This window comes from Pongo pygmaeus, chromosome 3 (assembly GCF_028885625.2).
Source record: "Pongo pygmaeus isolate AG05252 chromosome 3, NHGRI_mPonPyg2-v2.0_pri, whole genome shotgun sequence".
In the NCBI taxonomy this organism is placed as follows: domain Eukaryota; kingdom Metazoa; phylum Chordata; class Mammalia; order Primates; family Hominidae; genus Pongo; species Pongo pygmaeus.
In genome coordinates this window covers 36,701,154-36,723,095 of record NC_072376.2, presented here as the reverse complement: position 1 = coordinate 36,723,095, position 21,942 = coordinate 36,701,154, and the positions used below count along the sequence as shown (strand labels likewise).

General features: G+C 37.5%; 1 protein-coding gene across 1 annotated transcript in view; it reads right to left on the bottom strand.

Annotated features, from left to right (window-relative positions):
* NWD2 (NACHT and WD repeat domain containing 2) overlaps positions 1–21,942 on the bottom strand; it is a 208,594-nt gene that overhangs the window by 82,775 nt on the left and 103,877 nt on the right. Inside the window, exon 3 of the mRNA XM_054486078.2 lies at positions 9,993–10,109. Within this exon, the coding sequence (XP_054342053.1) occupies positions 9,993–10,109 (117 nt within the window). The remainder of the gene's footprint in view (positions 1–9,992; positions 10,110–21,942) is intronic.

Here is a 21,942-nt window from a genome sequence, read left to right as displayed (position 1 = left end):
TCTTCCTTTTAAAATTAGTCACATTTTCTTGATTCCTTGCATGTCTTGTAATTTTCATTGTATTCTGAACTTCATTTTTAAAATAATGGTTATTTAGGGGTTCCTTTCCTATGTTAGACTGATAGGGCAATGAGAGGCTTATCACATTCCCATTAGTAACCGAACTGGGCCGGGGCTCGGTTGCATTTTTAGATTCTGCTTACTTTGAATTAAAATGCCTCAAAGGCAACACCAGTTAGATGTTTGTGCTACATTCTAGTGGACTTTGTCTCCTGTACACCAAGATATTGGAGACTTTATTCTGCCTTTCCATCCCAGCTTCCTAACCTCCCATGTTGCTCAGTGCTCAGCAATTACCTCATGGAGAAAACTCCCAATGATTTTGGGGTTCCTCTATCTGTAAAGCCAGCTTACCAAAAAATGACTCATTTCCTTCTGGAAATTGAGTGTGTCTAATCACATTTGTCTCCACAGCCCTACTATCATTTTAAAAATATGATGTTTACATTTTACCTTTTTAAAAAGTTGTTGCTGGCCTACTTAGAAGTCCTTTGGACTACAGCTATAAAAGTGAACATTTTTCTTTACCAATTAAATTATAAAGAGACCGAGTACTCTCCCATTCACTTTTTCTCCATAATTCTTTTTATCATATAAAAATATGCTTTCTTACACCAACTAAGCTTAAGCTATAGAAATAGCTTATATGTTAGTAAAAGTTTACTGTGGAAATACTTAATATATTAGCAATAATTATTTCAACGGCCCTCTTGGCTTTCACCAGACAATTAAATACTGTTGAGAAGAAAGCTAATTTTCCATGTTTGTCCATTCTAAAACTCTTTTGGTGATATCAAGTCACTAATTATTGAAACCTATTTCAGAGCTATGATAACTAGTTGATTTCAACTGGACAAACATTTTTATAAGTAAAGAAATATTTGTTTCTCTGGACTATATGAGCAAAATACCTGGAAAATCTGAGGCTTTAGATTTTTATTTAAATAAAATTTGTAAGAAAGATCTTTTTAAGCTAGATTGTTTAATTTAGATGACTTTCCAGTTCAAATTGATGACTGTTTTCTCATTTTAAAATACATTTTGGTTGGTAGAACTGTACTTATAAAGGTTAGAACTAAATGATACAAACCCCCCTGGCACTTTAAAATATGAATGAAAATTAAGTACTTATTTTATTTTTTCATGCGTGTATTTTGTTTTGTATACCTTAAATGATAAAGCAAACATACTGGAATATGGATAAATGTGAAATATTTTCCAAAGCTAAGTGATTTAAAAAATACTGTAATTATTTCATATGATTTAAGAAATCTCATCATATAGTTTTCTTTTACTGAAAATTATTTAAAGAAACTAAACTGTAAGGAGACATAATTTAACCTGAAGGAGAGTGGTGAGAAGGTGAGAAGGAACTGACCTATATTGCTATAAGTTTGAGTGTCACTCAGTGATATACAAAAATAGAATGTTAGTCTTTGTCAATTACAGCTACAAACTTTGTCTTGTCTTTACTCTTCTGCCTAGTCAAAAAACAAACTTACTGAATAACAACAGATTTCACAGTTCAATCCTGTAAGTTGTCATATTTTTGGTTTAAAATATGGCCCAGTTCAAAATGTAGCTCTCTGGGCTTCTTTCTTCTTACTTTGTGCATACTGGGCTTAGGGTCCACTGCCAGGAGCTGCCTGTGGTGGGTATAAGCATGACCCATTCTCTGTTCCCTGCTAGCTGTGCCACTGATGGCAGTGTGTGTGTGTGTCTGTGTGTGTGTGTGTGTAAGTGGAGGCAGAAGTCTGCTCTGACATCTGCTTATACTCAAGCAACGATGGTGATATGCCCATTCTTTTGGTCTCTGCTGCTTCTTTACCCAATGCTGACAGATTGTGTTTGTTTATATATGTGTGTAATCTCACAGCCCCGATGAGGATGCTACATGAGTGTTGGTTCACTGAGAGCTCAGGGAGTTGACAAAGCATACTGCAGGCAAGATTCCTTTTGCCTGCAGTATGGGAACACCCCTCTAAACGCGAAGCCACAGAAGAACCTCTTACCTGCCTCCATCGGTGGTAATTGGTGCTCCTCTCATCGCATGCGTGGTATCAGGCTTGGCTCTCCTAGGGTCACCTGCCAATGCTTCTCCCACAGCAAATTTCCACCTCATCCACACTACAGATTGAGGAACTGTAGTGAGATGCTATGAGCATCCTCCAGGGATGCCACACACATGGTGGAGTGGGGACGGATTCTCCAATACTGTAACTAAGCTTTTCAAACTCTAGTTGCTCAAGACAGCAGAGTGTAAGTTGTCTACTTTTGTTTGTTTGTTTTTGAGACAGAGTCTCGCTCTGTAGCCCAGGCTGGAATGCAGTGGTGTGATCTTGGCTCACTGCAACCTCTGCCTTCTGGATCCTGGTTCAAGCAATTCTCCTGCCTCAGCCTCCCGAGTAGCTGGGATTACAGGCATGCACCATCATGCCCAGCTAATTTTTTTTTGTATTTTTAGTAGAAAAGGGGGTTTCACCATGTTGGCCAGGCTGGTATTGAACCCCTGACCTCTTGATCCACCTGCCTCAGTTGCCCAAAGTGCTGGGATTACAGGCCTGAGCCACTGCGCCCGGCTGTCTGCTTTTTTATATATAATTTCAACTTGTATTTTAGATTCAGGGCAAACATGCGCAGGTTTGTTACCTGGCTGTATTGCATGATGCTGAGGTTTGGGATACGACTGATCCTATCACCCAGGTGCTCAGCATAGTACCCAATAGTTTTTCAACCCTTGCCCCCTCCCTCGTTCTCTGTGCCGCTGATGGCAGCATGTGTGTGTGGCTGAGTAGTCCCCAGTTTTTATTGTTGCCATCTTTATGTCCATGAGTACCCAATGTTTGGTTCCCACTTGTAAGTGAGAACATGTGGTATTTAGTTTTCTGTTCCTGAGTTAATTCACTTAGGAAAATGGCCTCCAGCTTCATCCATGTTGCTACAAAGAACATAATTTCTTGCTTTTCTATGGCTGTGTAGTATTCCATGGTGTTTATGTACCATATTTTCTTTATCCAATCCACTAGACATGGACACCTAGATTCTTTGCTATTGTGCTGTGATGAACATGTGAGTACATGTGTCTTTTTGGTAGAAAGACTTATTTTCTTTTGGATATATACCCAGTCGTGATATTGCTGAGTTGAATGGTAGTTCTAAGTTCTTTCAGAAATCTCCAAACTGCTTTTCACACAGTGGCTGAACTAATTTACATTTCCAGCAACAATGTATAATCATTCCCTTTTCCCTACAGCCTCACCAGCATCTGTTGTTTTTTGAGTTTTTAATAATAGTCATCCCTACTAGTGTGAGATGATATCTCATCGTGGTTTTGATTTGCATTCCTCTGATGATTAGTGTTGATAAGCATTTTTTCATATGTTTGTGGGCCACTTGTATGTCTTCTTTTGAGAAGTGACTGTTCATATCTTTTGCCCATTTTTAATGGTCTTTTTTGCTCCTTCCATTGTTTAAGTTCCTTCCAGATTCTAGATATTAGACACTGGTCAGATGCATAGTTTTTGAACATTTTCTCCCATTCTGTACATTGTCTGTTCACTCTGCTGATAGTTTCTTTTGCTTCGCAGAAGCTCTTTAGTTTTATTAGGTACCACTTGTCAATTTTTGTTTTTGTTGCAGTTGTTTTTGAGGACTTGCTAATAAATTATTTCCCAAGGCCGATGTCCAGAATGATATTTCCTAGGTTTTCCTCTGGGATTACTACAGTTTGAGGTCTTACATTTAAACCTTTAATCCTCTTAATTTTTGTATATGGTGAAGGATAGGGGTCCAATTTCATTCTTCTCCACATGGCTAGACAGCTATCCCAATATAATTTATTAAACAGAAAATCTTTCCCCATTGCTTATTTGTGTCAACTTTGTCAAAGGTCAGATGGCTGTAGGTGTGCAGCTTTATTTCTGGGTTCTCCATTTTGTTCCATTTGTCTATGTGTCTGTTTTTGTACCAGCACCATGCTGTTTGGGTTACTGTAGCCTTATAGCATAGTTTGAAGTTCGGTAATGTGATGCCTCCAGCTTTGTTCTTTTTGGTTAGCATTGTTTTGGCTATTCACGCTCTTTTTTTGGTTCCATATAAATTTTAGAATAGTTTTTTCTAGTTCCATGAAAAATGACATTGGTAGTTTGATAGAAATAGCATTAAATATATAGATTGCTTTGGGCAGAATGAACACTTTAATGAATTGATTCTTCCAATCCAGAGCATGGAATGTTTTTCTACTTGTTTGCGTCATCTGTGATTTCTTTTGGCAGTGTTTTGTAGTTCTCCTTGTGGAGATCTTTCACTTCCTTGGTTAGATGTGGTCCTAGGTATTTTAATTTTTTTGTGGCTATTGTAAATAGAATTGCATTCTTGATTTGGCTTTCAGCTTGAACGTTATGGGTGTACAGAAATGTTACTTATTTTTGTACATAGATTTTGTATCCTGAAACTGAAGTTGTTTATCAGTTATGGGAGCCCTTTGGAAGAGTCTTTATGATTTCCTAGGTATAGAATCACATCATACATGGAGAGAGACAGTTTCCCTTCTTCTTTTCCGATTTGGATGCCTTGTATTTCTTTCTCTTGCCTGATTTCTCTAGCTAGCACTTCCAGTACTGTGTTGAATAGGAGTGGTGAGAGTGGGTATTCTTATGTTGTTCCAGTCCTCAAGGGGAATGCTTCCAGTTCTTGCCCCTTCAGCATGATGTTGGCTGTGGGTTTGTCATAGATGGCTCTTATTATTTTGAGGTATATTCCTTCGATGCCTTGTTTACTGAGGGTTATCAAGAAGGAATGTTTATCAAGAAGGAATGTTTATCAAAAGCTTTTTCCATGTCTATGGAGATGATCATATGGTTTTTAACTCTGTTTATGTGGGTGTGTCACATTTATTGGTTTGCATATGTTGAACCAACCCTGCATCCCAGAAATTAAATCTACTTGATCATGGTGACTTAACTTTTTGATGTGCTGTTGGATCTGGTTTGCTAGCATTTTGTTGAGGTTTTTTTGCATCTATGTTCATCAGGAATATTTGCCTGTAGTTTTCTTTTTTCATTGTGTTTTTGCCAGGTTTTGTCTTTTGCCAGGTATCAGGGTGATGCTGGTTTTTAAGAATGAGTTGAGGAGCAGTCCCTTCTCCTTAAGTTTTTGGAATAGTTTCACTACAATAGGTATCAGCTCTGCTTTGTATATCTGGTGAAATTTGTCTGTGAATGTATCTGGTTCTGGGCTTTTTTTTGGTTGGTAGGTTTATTACTGATTCAGTTTCGGACCTCAATATTTGTTGCTTAGGGTTTCAGTTTCTTCCTTGTTCAATATTGGGAGGTTGTGTTTCCAGGAATTTTTCCATTTCCTCTAGATTTTCTAGTTTGTGTGAATAGATGTGTTTATGATAGTCCCTGAGGATCTTTTGTATTTCTGTGGGATCGGTTATAATGTCACCTTTTATGTTTCTGATTGAAGTCACCTACTTCTATCAACTCTGCCAAGAGGCAGGCCTGTATTCAGGGTCCAGGATCAATGCTCAAACTCCATAAGCAATTCTTTTGGGTACTCCACATTTGGAGGGATGACAAGAAGAAAACCCCCTCTTCCCTATAAATATGCACCATGGAGAAGGATGGGGATGAGATAATGAGATAATTAGCATCACATGACCTCTGCTCTCTCCAAAGGGCCATATTCCTCTCCCTCTACAAAAGGATTTTCTATGGACTAGGTAATGCGACAAGTAGATGGGGGAGATTCTGTTGACCTTTCCACACTTTGCAAAGCCTGAAGCAATCTTTTACACCTAAAAGGTGAAGAAGATGATTTTGTTACTCAGCTGTGATTTGTCTCCCTGCTAGGGGCTGCCTTGGTCAGAATCCCTCCTTGGGATAGGTAAAGCTTTTAGTCAGTAAATGTCAGCAAATTCATATCTAGAAAAACAAAATATATATGTACCATATGTATTTTACAAATATTACATTTTATTAATGTACACATAAGAATGAATTAAAATCCTTTAACATTTGACCGAATGAAGCCTTGATACTTTTTACATTTAGATTATCAGCATTTTTAAAGGGAAAAATTATAATAGCACATAAATGCCTAATATAAATGAAACCTTTTTATTCTCATTTGAAAATAAATCACATTTTAAGTTATTTGGTCTAAAATTACTGGTTGTTAGCCTTTTATGGGTTTACAAAGAACTCATACATATATTATCACATTTGGTCCCCACAACAATCCTTTGAAATTGATTCAAAATTTACTTTTAGTTTATTGTTATTATTTTCCCATATTTATAGATGTGATCATTAAAGTACAATTAAGTTAGTGACTTGTTCCCTGAGAACCAGGGCTCTCGCTTGATTGTAAAATGAAAATTCTGGGCTCTTCCCACTGTACTTGCCTCTCTCTACACATGTATTCAAATGTTGTTCTTCTCAGTAAGATGATGTATGCTTTACAATGTTTCCCAAGCTAGTCCTCTGAGAGCAGGACCAGACACATGTCCAGGCCCCCTCACTCTAGCACCCTCATCTCTTCATGGACAAAAACATGTGTGTAAAACAGCTGTCCAGAATTACAGCACAGCTTGCATGTCAGTGGAACCTCGGGCCATTATCTAAATGACAACTTATAGGAAATGAAGTTGAAAAAGGCCAAGCACAAACAATACTGAAGACTAAGTTCCCTTTGGGCCTCAATTCCCTGGGTGTTTAAAAGGAAAGCTTCATCTGGTCCTTAATTTATTTGGAACTAACATAAAGGCTAAAGACTGTGAAGCCTTTGAAGATATAAAAACATTTTTTTTTTCATTCAGCAGTGGTGAATTTCCTTGCCAAAGACTTCAGCATTAGGGGAAGTATTATGCTAAGCTCTGCATCCCACAGGGGTCACCATGACTTCTAGAAATATCCACAAGGGAGCACTGGGCGAGGAAACTGGAGCTTAAAAGTAACACACACATGCCAGTTGTCACCATAGTTACAACAGGGAAGGCCATAAGAGGTGTACTTTTTTTTTTTTTTTTTTCTATAAGCTGTGAGATATAAGCCTTGTGTGATTTAGGATCACTGGGGTGAATGATCCTAGCTCTATCTGCAGGGTTTTATTGTGGTTTCCCTGAGTTTAAACATGTAACAGGGGAGCAGAAGGAGGGATAAATGATTTGTTTATGCTCAATAAAGATGTTGCTGCTGTCCTATCAGCTAACCTTTGCTCTTATAACCTGCATAAACTTGCAAAGTCTTTATTTATTCTCCTAGCAGCAAATTATTGGAATTCAGAGTCATGTCTAATTTTAGTTAGCTTAGGGATGGCACTTGACAGGGTCATAAAAGGGGGAGAACATCTCTCTCATTCCTGAATTTCCGAGTCTGGATTACGGTAAAGCTGTGGAGAGCACAGTAATTGAGATTTCCCAGGACACTCCCATAGTGGGTTATGCTTCCCAAATCTGGCTTTCTAAGCATAACGGAATCTGGCCTAACCTGTCTTCCAATATTTGAGTCTCTTCTATAGCACCCCTGTCAGAGTGGTTTGTGTTCTTCACTTTGATAAAAACTTTTTTTGGTGATGCATCATTACAGTTTGAGCCAGGTGATTTCATCTTCAGACAGCTGTGATAGATAATAATGATACAATAAGAAACAACGAACACTTTTTAATGGATTACTATGTGTGAAATTCTATAAAAGTGCCTGTAATTTCATTTGATTCTCAGAATGACCCGATGAGGTAGATAACTATTATTATCACTTCCATTTTACAGACAAAAAACTAAGGCTCAGAATAGCGGAGCAACTCCTGCAGTGCCACACAGCTATGAAATATCAGGTCAGAACCCAGGGATACTGGATCCAAAAACCTGAGAGAAAGCTATATATCCTTTAACTTCTTCACCCAAAGCTGAAATCTGCTTCCTAGTTCTATCCTCCGATGACCCACAGAAAAGAATCTCTTCTGCTACTTGCTCTTCAGATATTTAACACAACTTTCAGGACTTTTTTTGCATTCCTTTCAGGCCACAGGACACTGTTTTTAGGTGTTCGTTCCCCCAACCCCCCAAACCATGTATTTTTCTCATTTGGCTTACTGCAGTAGCTCTCTAAAGGTCTGCCTGCTCCGTTCCCTATTCTTCACCCAGAAGCCAAGGCCATGCTTAAAATACAAGTCAAATCACTTCATTCTTCTGCTCAGAACACTTCTGCAGTTTTTCCTGTCACTCAAGGTAAAACCTTAAGTCAACTTGAAGATTATAGAATTGTCTTACTGAAATTACCTTTCCAAAATCGATGGTTCCCAATTATGCTGAGCCATAACAATAGTCTTCTTACTCTTAAAAATAAAAATAGTCTCTTACTCATAAAAGATGACAAGGCCCCATGATATGTTCCCCACATCCCATGCCCTCCTCCCTATCCATACTTGTTCCGGGCACAGAGGCCTGCTTGCTGTTCCCTGAACATGCCAACCCCTCTTCCCGGAATACCTGACTTGGAATATCCACACCTGGTTCTTTCCTGCCACTCTTTCCATCTCCCCTTCAGAGTCACCTTATCAGTGACGCCTTCTCTGACTGCTTTATCTTAAGTAGCAAATCTCTCCCCTCTCTGGTATTCTCTCTTTTCTTTCATTTCTTTATTTTTCTCCATAGCACTTATCACCAACTGACTTACTGTTTATCTTACTTATTTGGTTTTTGCCTGCCCTCTCCCCCTTCCACCCACATTAGAATGTAAACTCCGGGAAAGCAAAAAATTTTATCTTCTTAGTTCAATTCTAAGGTTGAATCATAAAGAACTGGCCCACAAAATAACAATTTCGTATGGGTCAACCTACCATACCCCCAGCACTTAAGAGCAGCCCTTGGCACACAGTAGCACTCAAGTAGGTAGTGAGTAAACAACTTATCTATATATGGAATACTACAAATATTATATGATACAGCCTTTAGACACTTTGCTAGCCTAGGTAAGAAATTTACCATCAGCTGGTCAGATTTGTGATATCATCTCTGTAGGTCTTCCTAATCCTATGTGGAGCCAAATATAGATGGATATGTAAATAAATATTAAGGACACTTTTGCTGATATATTGAACCTAGTTTTTAACAGTACGGTGTGATTTTTTTCATAGCACTCACTGGTAATTTTAACACTCATCTGTCAGTCTTAGAGCAATCTATGTTCAAAGGGGCAACTTCCCTTATTGATTGGTAGGATCTGTTTGGATTCAAGGTAAAGTCTTTCTTAGGCTAAATTAAGGCACTGATTTTTGCACAACCACCTGCCATAGAATGACCTATTTATCTTACTACCACTGTGCTTACACAGAGGAGTGAGTATTCTTTAGAAAATAATGATGAATTAATAATAATGTTCCACTTGAAATATCTCTGTTGATCTTTAGCTTATAATGAACATGTAGCTGAAAATCACTGTAGAAACAAACATTTTCACAGGGCACCATTTGCTACTGGCAGATGAGACATAGTATATTTGATTTACTTCAACGATGTTTCAGCCATTTTGTTAAAAAATGCCAGAAATTCTAGTGTTAAGAAATAGAAGCACTATGATGGAATATATTATACAATAAGATAAGAAAACCTAGGATAATTATTGTAGGTCTGAAAGAGTAATCCTTATTGTTGATCACAAGGTGTTGTAGAAATTGTTGTCAAACCCAAGTCAATCCCTTTGATTACCATTTCAAATTATTCACCGTTAATTTGCAGCACTTCTTATGGAAAGTTGAAGCTTTTTGTTCTCACACATTGAGAGCCAGGAGTCAGCTTAAAATGTTTAAATAGACATAAAAAAGTCTTTTTCCCCCTCATTTAAAAAGCCCCTTATGAATCACAAATCAGCAATAATTCTCACGTTCGTCTAAAAGTTAATATAAAGCATTAGTTTTTTTATACCCACAACAAAACATGGACCTGCAGAAGTTTTCAAGCAATCCTCCAGCAGCTTCATGCGGGTCTTCTGGAGCTCTGGGCTGTCCCAGTCATCTTCTTCCACTCCCCAGTACAGATCTATGACCTGGGGACAAATGGATAAAGAGCATTAATTTACCTGTGGGCTTTGTTCTTATTTACAATGTCAAGCTAATGTGACTTTTAACTTTTCTCTTTGCAGCATGTTTTCTCTTACAGAGGGGAAGTGATTTTTAAGATCTATTTAGAGAGATTTTTCATTCCGTGATGCGTTGGGAATGAACCTTATAATTTCTTATTTTGTTTCTGATTATACTGCTGACATTGGCCCAGAGAAAATGAAATGCTAACTGTTGAAGGTTTTGGAGCATGGGCTTTTGCTGTCTTGAAATGGAAACAGAATTTTAAGGTTTGAAGCAGCTGGGATGATGTTACCATAGTACTTGAGACAATTAAATCACCAAATGTATATAATGTTACCATAAGTATTAATTTGAGAAAGGAAACCATAAAGAATATTACTATATACTGATTTCAAGTCAAACACCTACATTTCTTAAAAAAAAAAAGCCCTGTCATTATCACACTTTATCATATGAGGAGAGATATTTTGCTTATGTCTGTTTTATCTGTAAGCAGTTTGGCTTTCATCAATATATATCTGAAAAACATGTACTGGCAAAAAATGAAAGGTATGCCTTACAGAAAAGCGAGGATAATAGGATCCTCTATCTCCCTACTTCAAAGACTACTAAGGAAGATTCTGGCAGTCTATAACAAACTTTCACAAGTTCACTCTTTGAAAAGTGCTATGGAGAGCATCATGGATTTCATTACCTTCACTCAGCTGCTATCTGCATAAAGTAAATGTTCCCAGTCGTAGCTTTGAAAATTTCTTCTTTTCCTTTCCTTGCTTCCCACAAGTGGAAACAAGACCCTCCCTACTCTTTTCCTCCTGCTTGCATGGCATTTGGTGAGATGGAAGCTCAGAGTATGAGTTTCCCCTTGTGGCCCCAGCAGATCCTGGGGACTTTGTGTGATTCCTATTTCTTGGCTATGGGCCCCCACAGATCTGGCTTGTTCCAGGTCTTTGTCTAAGTGCAGTTGAGTGTTTTAGAAGGCTGATAAATAAATGACAGCTCTTTAAAAAATATTCTCATGGCCCATTCCATGGGTTTTATCATATATGAAAATATCAGCATTTTGATTTTGGGGGCTCTATGCTTTAATCTATCTTACAAAGTTTAATCACACAATACGAAGAAAGGCAACATCAAAGAAGGTAACTTCATTATCCAATTTGAGAGCCTCTAGCTGGGGCTACTTAAAAGTAAATATAAACTAGTAAAAATCAAAAAATTCAGTTCCTCAAGTGCTCAGTAGCCCCATACTGGCTCTCATGTTGGACAGAGGAGATACAGAGTATTTCACATCATAGTAAGTTCCACTGGACAGAGTTGTAAATTACTGAGCTTCAGAAGAGCACAGAAATCATCTAGTAATAAATGAATAAACAGGGCTATAAAATAGTCTAATTTGTTAAATAATGGACAGCCCATAATTTGCAAAGGGTCATGCTTCCAGAAAACGAAAAAGTAAAGAAAACATTTATGGCTTATCTGTTATTAATCTTTCCAGGTGTTTTACATGCCACAGAGTACCTTTTGGTAAATTAATATCCTGCCACACTAGGATTTGTTTCTAATGTTTTAGAATACAAAAGATGAACTTTTCCACCTCACCATCCTTGGGAAGGATGTCCCCAGAGCTGCTGCAAATGCTGAGAAAGTGTCTCCCTCAGTGGAAGCAGAATCCCCTTCACATGCTACTCTGGCTTCCTGTCCTGAGAAGGACAATAATAGCCTTGGTTGAACAATGGGTTAAGAAAAGCTGGCAAGTAGACTGCCTCTCTAGGTTCCTCCTCTCTGGACAGGGCATCTCTGAAAGAGGCAGCTGCCCAGTCAGGGGCTTATAGATAAAACTCCCATCTCCCTGAGACAGAGTGCCTGGGGCAAGGGGCGGCAGTGGGCACAGCTTCAGCAGACTTAAACGTTCCTGCCTATCGGCTCTGAAGAGAGCAGTGGATCTCCCAGCACAGCTCTCAAGCTCTGCTAAGGGACATACTGCCTCCTCAAGTGGGTCCCTGACCCCACATGCCTCCTGACTGGGAGACGCCTCCCAGCATGGGTCGACAGACATCTCACACAGGAGACCTCCGGCTGTCATCTGGTGGGTGCCCCTCTGGGACGAAACTTCCAGAGGAAGGAGCAGGCAGCAATCTTTGCTGTTCTGCTGCCTCCGCTGGTGACACCCAGGCAAACAGGGTCTGGAGTGGACCTCCAGCAAACTCCAGGAGACCTGCAGCAGAGGGTCCTGAGTGTTGGAAGGAAAACTAACAAACAGAAAGGAATAGCATCAACATCACCAAAAAAGATGTCCACACACCCCATCCTAAGGTCACCAGCATCAAAGACCAAAGGCAGATAAATCCACAAAGATGAGAAAAAACCAGCGCAAAAAGGCTGAAAATTCCAAAAACCGAACCTCTTCCCCTCCAAAGGATCACAACTTCTTGCCAGCAAGGGAACAAAACTGGGCGGAGAATGAGTTTGACGAATTGACAGAAGTAGGCTTCGGAAGATGGGTAATAACAAACTCCACCAAGCTAAAGGAGCATGTTCCAACCCAATGCAAAAAAGCTAAGAACCTTGATAAAAAGTTACAGGAACTGCTAACTAGAATAACCAGTTTAGAGAAGAACATAAATGACCTGATGGAGCTGAAAAACACAGCATGAGAACTTCGTGAAGCATACACAAGTATCAATAGCTGAATTGATCAAGTGGAAGAAAGGATATCGGAGACTGAAGATCAACTTAATGAAATAAAGCATGATGACAAGATTAGAGAAAAAAGAATGAAAAGAAACAAACAAAGCTCCCAAGAAATATGGCGCTATGTGAAAAGACCAAACCTAAGTTTGATTGGTGTATCTGAAAATTGACAGCGAGAATGGAACCAAGTTGGAAAACACCCTTTAGGATATTATCCAGGAGAACTTCCCTAACCTAGTAAGACAGTCCAACATTCAAATTCAGGAAATACAGAGAACACCACACAGATACTCCTTGAGAAGAGAAACCCAAAGACACATAATCATCAGATTCACCAAGGTTGAAATGAAGGAAAAAATGTTAGGGGCAGCCATAGAGAAAGGTTGGGAAAGGAAAGCCCATTAGACTAACAGTAAGTCTCTCTGTAGAAACACTACAAGCCAGAAGAGAGTGGCAGCCAATATTCAACATTCTTAAAGAAAAGAATTTTCAACCCAGAATTTCATATCCAGCCAAACTAACCTTCATAAGAAAGGAGAAATAAAATCCTTTACAGACAAGCAAATGCTGAGAGATTTTGTCACCACCAGGCCTGCCTTACAAGAGCCCCTGTAGGAAGCATTAAATATGGAAAGGAAAAACCAGTATAAGCCACTGTAAAACATACCAAATTGTAAAGACGATTGACACTATGAAGAAACTGCATCAGCTAATGGGCAAAATAACCAGCTAGCATCATAATGATAGGATAAAATTCACACATAACAATATTAACCTTAAATATAAATGGGCTAAATGCCCCAATTAAAAGACACAGGCTGGCAAATTGGATAAAGAGTCAAGACCCATCAGTGTGCTGTATTCAGGAGACCCATCTCACGTGCAAAGATATAGATAGGCTCAAAATAAAGGGATGGAGGAATATTTACCAAGCAAATGGAAAGCAAAAAGTAAAACCAATCATAGTCTCTGATAAAACAGACTTTAAACCAACAAAGATCAAAATAGACGAAGAAGGGCATTACATAATGGTAAAGGGATCAATGCAACAAGAGCTAACTATCTTAAATATATATGCACCCAATACAGGAGCACCCAGATTCATAAAGCAAGTTCTTAGAGGCCTACAAAGAGACTTAGACTCCCACATAATAATAAAGGGAGACTTTAATACCCCTCTGTCAATATTAGACAGATGAATGAGACAGAAAATTAGCAAGGATATTCAGGACTTGAACTCAGCTCTGGACCAGGGGATATGCATCCAATACAGGAGCACCCAGATTCATATATACGCACCCAATACAGGAGCACCCAGATTCATAAAGCAAGTTCTTAGAGGCCTACAAAGAGACTTAGACTCCCATATAATAATAGCGGGAGTCTTTAACATCCCTCTGTCAATATTAGACAGATGAACAAGACAGAAAATTAACAAGGATATTCAGGACTTGAACTCAGCTCTGGACCAGGGAACTTAATAGACATCTACAGAATTCTCCACCCCAAATCAACAGAATATACATTCTTCTCAGCACCTCATCACACTTATTCTAAAATTGACCACATAATTGGAAGTGAAACACTCCTCAGCAGATGCAGAAGAATGGAAATCATAACAAATAGTCTCTCAGACAACAGTGCAATCAAATTAAAACTCAGGATTACAAAACTCACTCAAAACCGCACAACTACATGGAAACTGAACAAACCGCTCCTGAATGACTACTAGGTAAATAATGAAATGAAGGCAGAAATAAAGATGTTCTTTGAAACCAATGAGAACGAAGACACTACATACCAGAATCTCTGGGACACAGCTAAAGCAGTGTTTAGAGGGAAATTTATAGCACTAAAATGCCCACAGGAGAAAGCAGGAAAGATCTAAAATCAACACCTGAACATCACAAGTAAAAGAACTAGAGAAGGAAAAGCAAACAAATTCTAAAGCTAGCTGAAGACAAGAAATAACTAAGATCAGAGCAGAATTGAAGGAGATAGCGACACTAAAAACTCTTAAAAAATCAATGAATCCAGGAGCTGTTTTTTTGAAAAGATTAACAAAATTGATAGATTGCTAGCCAGATTAATAAAGAAGAAAAGAGAGAACCAAATAGACACAATAAAAAATGATAAAGGGGATATCACCATTGATCCCAAAGAAATACAAACTACCATCAGAGAATACTACAAACACCTCTTTGCAAATAAATTAGAAAATCTAGAAGAAATGGATAAATTCCTGGACATATACAGCCTCCCAAGTCTAAACCAGGAAGAAGTTGAATCCCTCAATAGACCAATAACAAGTTCTGAAATTGAGGCAGTAATTAATAGCCTACGAGCCAAAAAAAGTCCAGGACCAGATGGATTCACAGCTGGATTCTACTGGGGGTACAAAGAGGAGCTGGTACTATTCCTTCTGAAACGATTCCAAACAATAGAAAAAGAGGGACTCCTCCCTAACTTATTTTATAAGGCCAGCATCATTCTGATACCAAAACCTGGCAGACACACAACAAAAAAAGAAAATTTCATGCCAATATCCCTGATAAACATCGATGCAAAAATCCTCAATAAAATACTGGCAAACTGAATCCAGCAGCACATCAAAAAGCTTATCCACCAAGATTAAGTCAGTTTCATCTTTGGGATGCAAGGCTGGTTCAACATACGCAAATCAATGTAATCTATCACATAAACAGAACCAATGTCAAAAACTACATGATTATCTCAATACACGCAGAAAAGGCCTTCAATAAAATTCAACACCCCTTTATGCTAAAAACACTCAATAAACTAGGTATTGATGGAATGTATCTCAAAATAATAAGAGCTATTTATGACAGACCCACAGCCAATATCATACTGAATGGGCAAAAACTGGAAACATTCTCTTTGAAAACTGGCACAAGACGAGGTTGCTCTTTTTCATCACTCCTATTCAACATAGCATTGGAAGTTCTGGCCAGGGCAATCAGGCAAAAGAAAGCAATAAAGGGTATTCAAATAAGAAGAGAGGAGGTAAAATTGTCTCTGTTTGCAGATGACATGATTGTATATTTAGAAAACTCCATTGTCTCGGTCCAAAAACTCTTTAAGCTGATAAGCAACTTCAGCAAAGTCTCAGGATACAAAATCAATGTGCAAAAATCACAAGCATTCCCATACACCAATAACAGAGAAACAGAGAGCCAAATCATGAGTGAACTTCCATTCACAATAGCTACTAAGAGAATAAAATACCTAGAAATACAACTTACAAGGGATGTGAAGGACCTCTTCAAGGAGAACTACAAACCACTGCTCAAGGAAGTAAGAGAGGACACAAACAAATGGAAAACATCCCATGCTCACGGATAGGAAGAATCAATATCGTGAAAATAGCCATACTGTCCAAAGTAATTTATAGATTCAATGCTATCCCCATCAAGCTATCATTGACTTTCTTCACAGAATTAGAAAAAACTACTTTAAATTTCATATGCAACCAAAAAAAGAGCCCATATAGCCAAGACAATCCTAAGCAAAAAGAACAAAGCTGGAGGCATTGCACTACCCGACTTCAAACTATACTACAAGGCTACAGTAACGAAAACAGCATGGTACTGGTACCAAAACAGATATATAGACCAATGGAACAGAAAAAGAGGCCTCAGAAATAATGCCACACATCTACAATCATGTGATCTTTGACAAACATGACAAAAACAAGCAATGGGGAAAGGATTCCCTATTTAATAAATAGTGTTGGGAAAACTGGCTAGCCATATGCAGAAAACTGAAACTGGATCCCTTCCTTATAACTTATACAAAAATTAACTCAAGATATATTAAAGACTTACATGTAAGACCTAAAACCATAAGAACTCTAGAATAAAACCTAGCCAAAACCATTCAGGTCATAGGCATGGGCAAAGACTTCATGACTAAAACACCAAAAGCAATGGCAACAAAAGCCAAAATTGACAAATGGGATCTAATTAAACTGAAGAGCTTCTGCACAGCAAAAGAAACTATCATCAGAGTGAACAGGCAACCTATAGAATAGGAGAAAGTTTTTGCAATGTATCCATCTGACAAAGGGCTAATATCCAGCATCCATAAGGAACTTAAACAAATTTACAAGAAAAAAAAAAACAACTCAATCAAAAAATGGGCAAAGGATATGAACAGACACTTTTCAAAAAAGAAGACATTTATGCAGCCAACAAACATGAAAAAACAGCTCATCATCACTGGTCATTAGAGAAGTGCAAATCAGAACCACAATGAGATACCATGTCATGCCAGTTAGAATGGTGATCATCAAAAAGTCAGGAAACAACAGATGCTGGAGAGGATGTGGAGAAATCGGAACGCTTTTACACTGTTGGTGGGAGTGTAAATTAGCTCAACCATTGTGGAAGACAGTGTGGCGATTCCTCAAGGATCTAGAACTAGAAATACCATTTGACCTAGCAATCCCATTACTGGGTATATAACCAAAGGATTATAAATCATTCTACTGTAAAAACACATGCACACATATGTTTACTGTGGTAGTATTCACAATAGTAAAGACTTGGAACCAACCCAAATGCCCATCAGTGATAGACTGGATAAAGAAAATGTGGCACATATACACCATGGAATACTATTCAGCCATAAAAAAGGATGAGTTCATGTCCTCTGCAGGGACATGGATGAAGCTGGAAACCATCATTCTCAGCAAACCTACACAGGAACAGAAAACCAAACACGACATGTCTCACTCATAAGTGAGTTGAACAACGAGAACACATGCATACAGGGAGGGGAACATCACACACAGGGGCCTGTTGGGGGGTGGGGTACTAGGGGAGGGATAGCATTAGGAGAAATACCTAATGTAGATGATGGGTCGATGGGTGCAGCAAACCACCATGGCACGTGTATACCTATGTAACAAACCTGCATGTTCTGCACATGTATCTCAGAACTTAAAGTATGTGTGTGTGTGTGTGTGTGTGTGTATATATATATATGTATATATGAATTAACCACAGGCAAGTATCTTAAAATTCAACAACAACAACAACAAAAAGCAAAAGGAAAAAGAAAAGCTGCCAAGTGTGAGAAGGGATGGCTTCACTGGTTGGTCATGGCCTGGAATTCACTGGGCTTTACCCATGGGTGTGGTCACCATGTCAAGGTCAGTCCCCAAGGGTGGTAGGACCTCATGTCTTCTCTGCCAGTTTTTTGATCCATGCCTCTGGGACAGAAGGAGAGCAAGAATCAGGGCAGCTTCTTCTCTGTGATGTTTGTGTGGCTTGTCCGTGGAGGAGGTGATTTATGTGGGAAAACTAAATGGCTGAGGCCATTAGTATGTTAAAGAACTTGTTAAATGTTGAATGTTAACGAACCTGTTAACAGTTGAATATTAAAGAACTAGGCTTGTTTAGAGTTAGCCAACTGAAATCCAACTTACTCTTATTTTCTGGTTCTCTTCAGACTGGATTGAGACCAGAGCACCACACAGCTTCTTAGTTCCAGATCCTTATGGGACTGCCACTAGGGATCACACTCCATTTTTGTATTATTTTAAAAAGCACTTGTTCCTCTAGTCACTTTACTTCTAGCTACCAGAAAATTGTTATAACATACTGAAATCATAATTGTTATAACATACTGAAATCACTAAATCATTATAAGACCATCTGCCAATAACTCATCAAAATAAATATACAAATCCACTGCAATGTGTATGGCACCCTTTAGTTGTGCCATGCACAAACCAAGAAATATACACATAATCTTGTCTCGATTCTTTTGGCTGACACCATTTGGATGCAGTTGAGGAAGGTCTTATTTAGAGCAAATAAAAAATGGTAAATATGAAGGTTAATTTAAGAAAAGCTATAAATATATACTTGCTCTTCTCTGATCTTCTTTAAATGTGTCATACAATTATATAAAGTAATAATTATAACAGTATGCCACTGAATTTGTAACATATCTAGCTGTAACAGGGATAACAATAATAGCACAAAAGGGAGGAAAAGGAAATAGAGCAATATAGGAATAATCTTTCTACAGTTCACTAGAATTAAGTTGGTATAAATTGTAAACAGATCAGATGGTTGTAGATGTGTGGCATTATTAAATTAAATTGGTATAAACTGTATAATTTTAATAAATTAAATTGGTATAAATTGTATAATTTAATTGGTATAAATTAAATTGGTATAAACTGTAAACAGATCAGATGGTTGTAGATGTGTGGAGACTTAAATATCCTACATTCAATAAAGGGAGGAACAACTGGTAAGAAGTTATAAAATTAGAAGACTTGACAATACTATAAACAAATTAGAACATATGTCTATGAAATAATCTACCCAGAAACAGCAGAATTTATTTTTCTCAGGCACACATAGGACCTTCTCCAGGATGGAATACATATTAGTTCATAAAACAAGCCTCAATAAATCTAAATAAACTCATATCATACAAGGTATGTTCTCTGAATATGGTGGAATAAAATTATAAATCAATCATACAAAAAAATTTAGGAAATTTACAAATTTGTGGAAACTAATATACTCCTAAATAGTCAATGAGAAAGAAGTCCAATGGGAAATAAAAAGGATACTTTGAGATGAATGAAAATAAAGGTACAACATACTAAAATTTATGGGATGCAGCTAAAGTAGTACTGAGAGGAAAATTTGTAGCTATAAACTATAAATGAACTAATCAATGAATTGGGTAAGGTTGTAGGATGCAAGATCAATATACAAAAACCTATTTCTATACACTAGCAATGAAAAAAATCTATGATGAAATTAAATAACAATTCAATTTAAAAGAGCATCAGAAAGAAACAATTTCATTTATAAGATCACTAAGAAAATTTCGGAATAAATTTAACAAAAGAAATGCAAGATTTATACTTTGAAAACTACAGAAAAATTGTTGAAAGAAATTAAAGAAGATGTAAATAAATGAAAGACATTCCATGTTCATAGATTGGGAGACTTAATATTGTTAGGATGGCAATACTCCCCAAATTAACCTACAGATTCAATCCAATCACTATAAATCCCCTAGTTGGTTTATTTGCAGAAATTGACAAGCTAATCCTAAAGTTCATATGGAAATTGAAAAAACCCAAGATCACCAAAACAATCTTACAAAAGAAGAATAAAGTTGAAGAACTTACACTTATAGATTTCAAACTTACTACAAAACTACAATAATTAAGACAGTGTAGTGCTGGCATAAGGACAGACATAGCAATCAATGTAATAAAATAGAGGATCCAGAAATAAATCTTCACACATAAGGTCAACTGATTTTCAACAAGGGTACTAAAACAATTCAATGTCACATCCATAACCTTTTCGACAAATGGTGTTGGGGCGACCGGATATTCACATGCAAAAGAATGAAGCTTAGCCCCTACCTCACACCATGTAAAATTAATTAACTCAACAGAGATCATAGGCATAAATTTATAAAACTATAAAACTCCTAAGGGAAAAACATAGGAGTAGTAGTTTTTTTTTTTTTTTTTTTTTTTTTTTGAGACAGAGTATCCCTCTGCTGCCCAGGCTGGAGTGCAGTGGCATGATTTCAGCTCACTACAACCTCTGCCTCCCAGGTTCAGGCGATTCTCCCTGCCTCAGCCTCCTGAGTAGCTAGGATTACAGGTGCCCACCACCACACCTGGCTAATTTTTGTATTTTTAGTAGAGACAGGATTTTGCCATGTTGGCCATGCTGGTCTCTAACTCCTAACCTCAGGTGATCCACCTGCCTCGGCCTCCCAAAGTGCTGGGATTACAGGCATGAGCCACTGCACCAGGCCAGGAGTAAATCTTTGTGAGCTTGGATTCAACAATAGTTTATTGGATATGATGCTAAAAATATAAGCAACCAAATAAAAAATAAATTGAACTTACTTAAAATTTTTTTAAAATTATGATTTAAATGACACTATCAAGAAGGTTAAAATAGTAAACACAAAATGAAAGAAAACATTTGCAGATCATATTTGTATGGTTTTTTTGTCTAGAATATATAAAGAACTCCTACAACTCAGTAATAAAAGGACAAATAACTCACTTAAAAATGGGCAAACGATCTGAGTAGACATTTCTCCACAGAATATATACAAATTTCCAACATAAAAAGATGCTTAATATTATTAGTTATCAGTAAGTACAAATCAAAAGTATAATAATACTTCACAAGGTGGCTATAATAAAAAAAGACTGATAATAACAAGTGTTGGCAAGAATGTGGAGACATTGGAACCCTCATACATTGCTGATGGGAATACAAAATGGCTCAGCCACTTTGGAAACAGTCTGGCAGTTTCACAAATGGTTAAACAGAGACTTACCACATGACCTGATAATTCTACTACTAGGCATATACTCAACAGAAATGAAAACATATGTCCACATAAAAACTTGTACACGAATGTTCATAGCAGCATTCTTCATAACAGCCCAAATATAGAAATAATGCAAATGTCCATCAAGTGATCAACAGATAAATAAATATGACATAATCCATACAATAGAATACTATTGAGGAATAATAAGTAATGCAATGAAATACATTGCATGCTACCACATGGATGAACCTTGAAAGCATTAAGTAAAAGAATCCAGTCACAAAAGACCACATATTATATGATTCCATTTACATGAAATGTACTGAATAGGCAAATCCATAGAGACAAAAAGCAGATTAGTGGTTGCTTAGGGCTAGTGAGGAGGAGAATGGGGTGCTTGGGGAGTCATAGCTAAACGGCACAGGATTTCTTCTTGGAGTTATGAAAATGTTCTAAAATTGATTTTCCTAACTATTACACAATTGTGAATGTACTAAAAACCACTGAATCATACACTTCAAGTGGGTGAATTTTACATGTGAATTATATCTCAATAAAACTATTTAAAAAATAATACCATACATATCTATTTGCATTGCAAATACAAATAACAAACTACATGTGAACCAAATGATCAGGGTAAAAATGTCATAACGGCGCTTTCATTATTTATTTTCCTTTATTTCAAAAGCCAAAGTATCACATCATTTATTTGCCACTGATGGAAGTCTTTTGTAATAG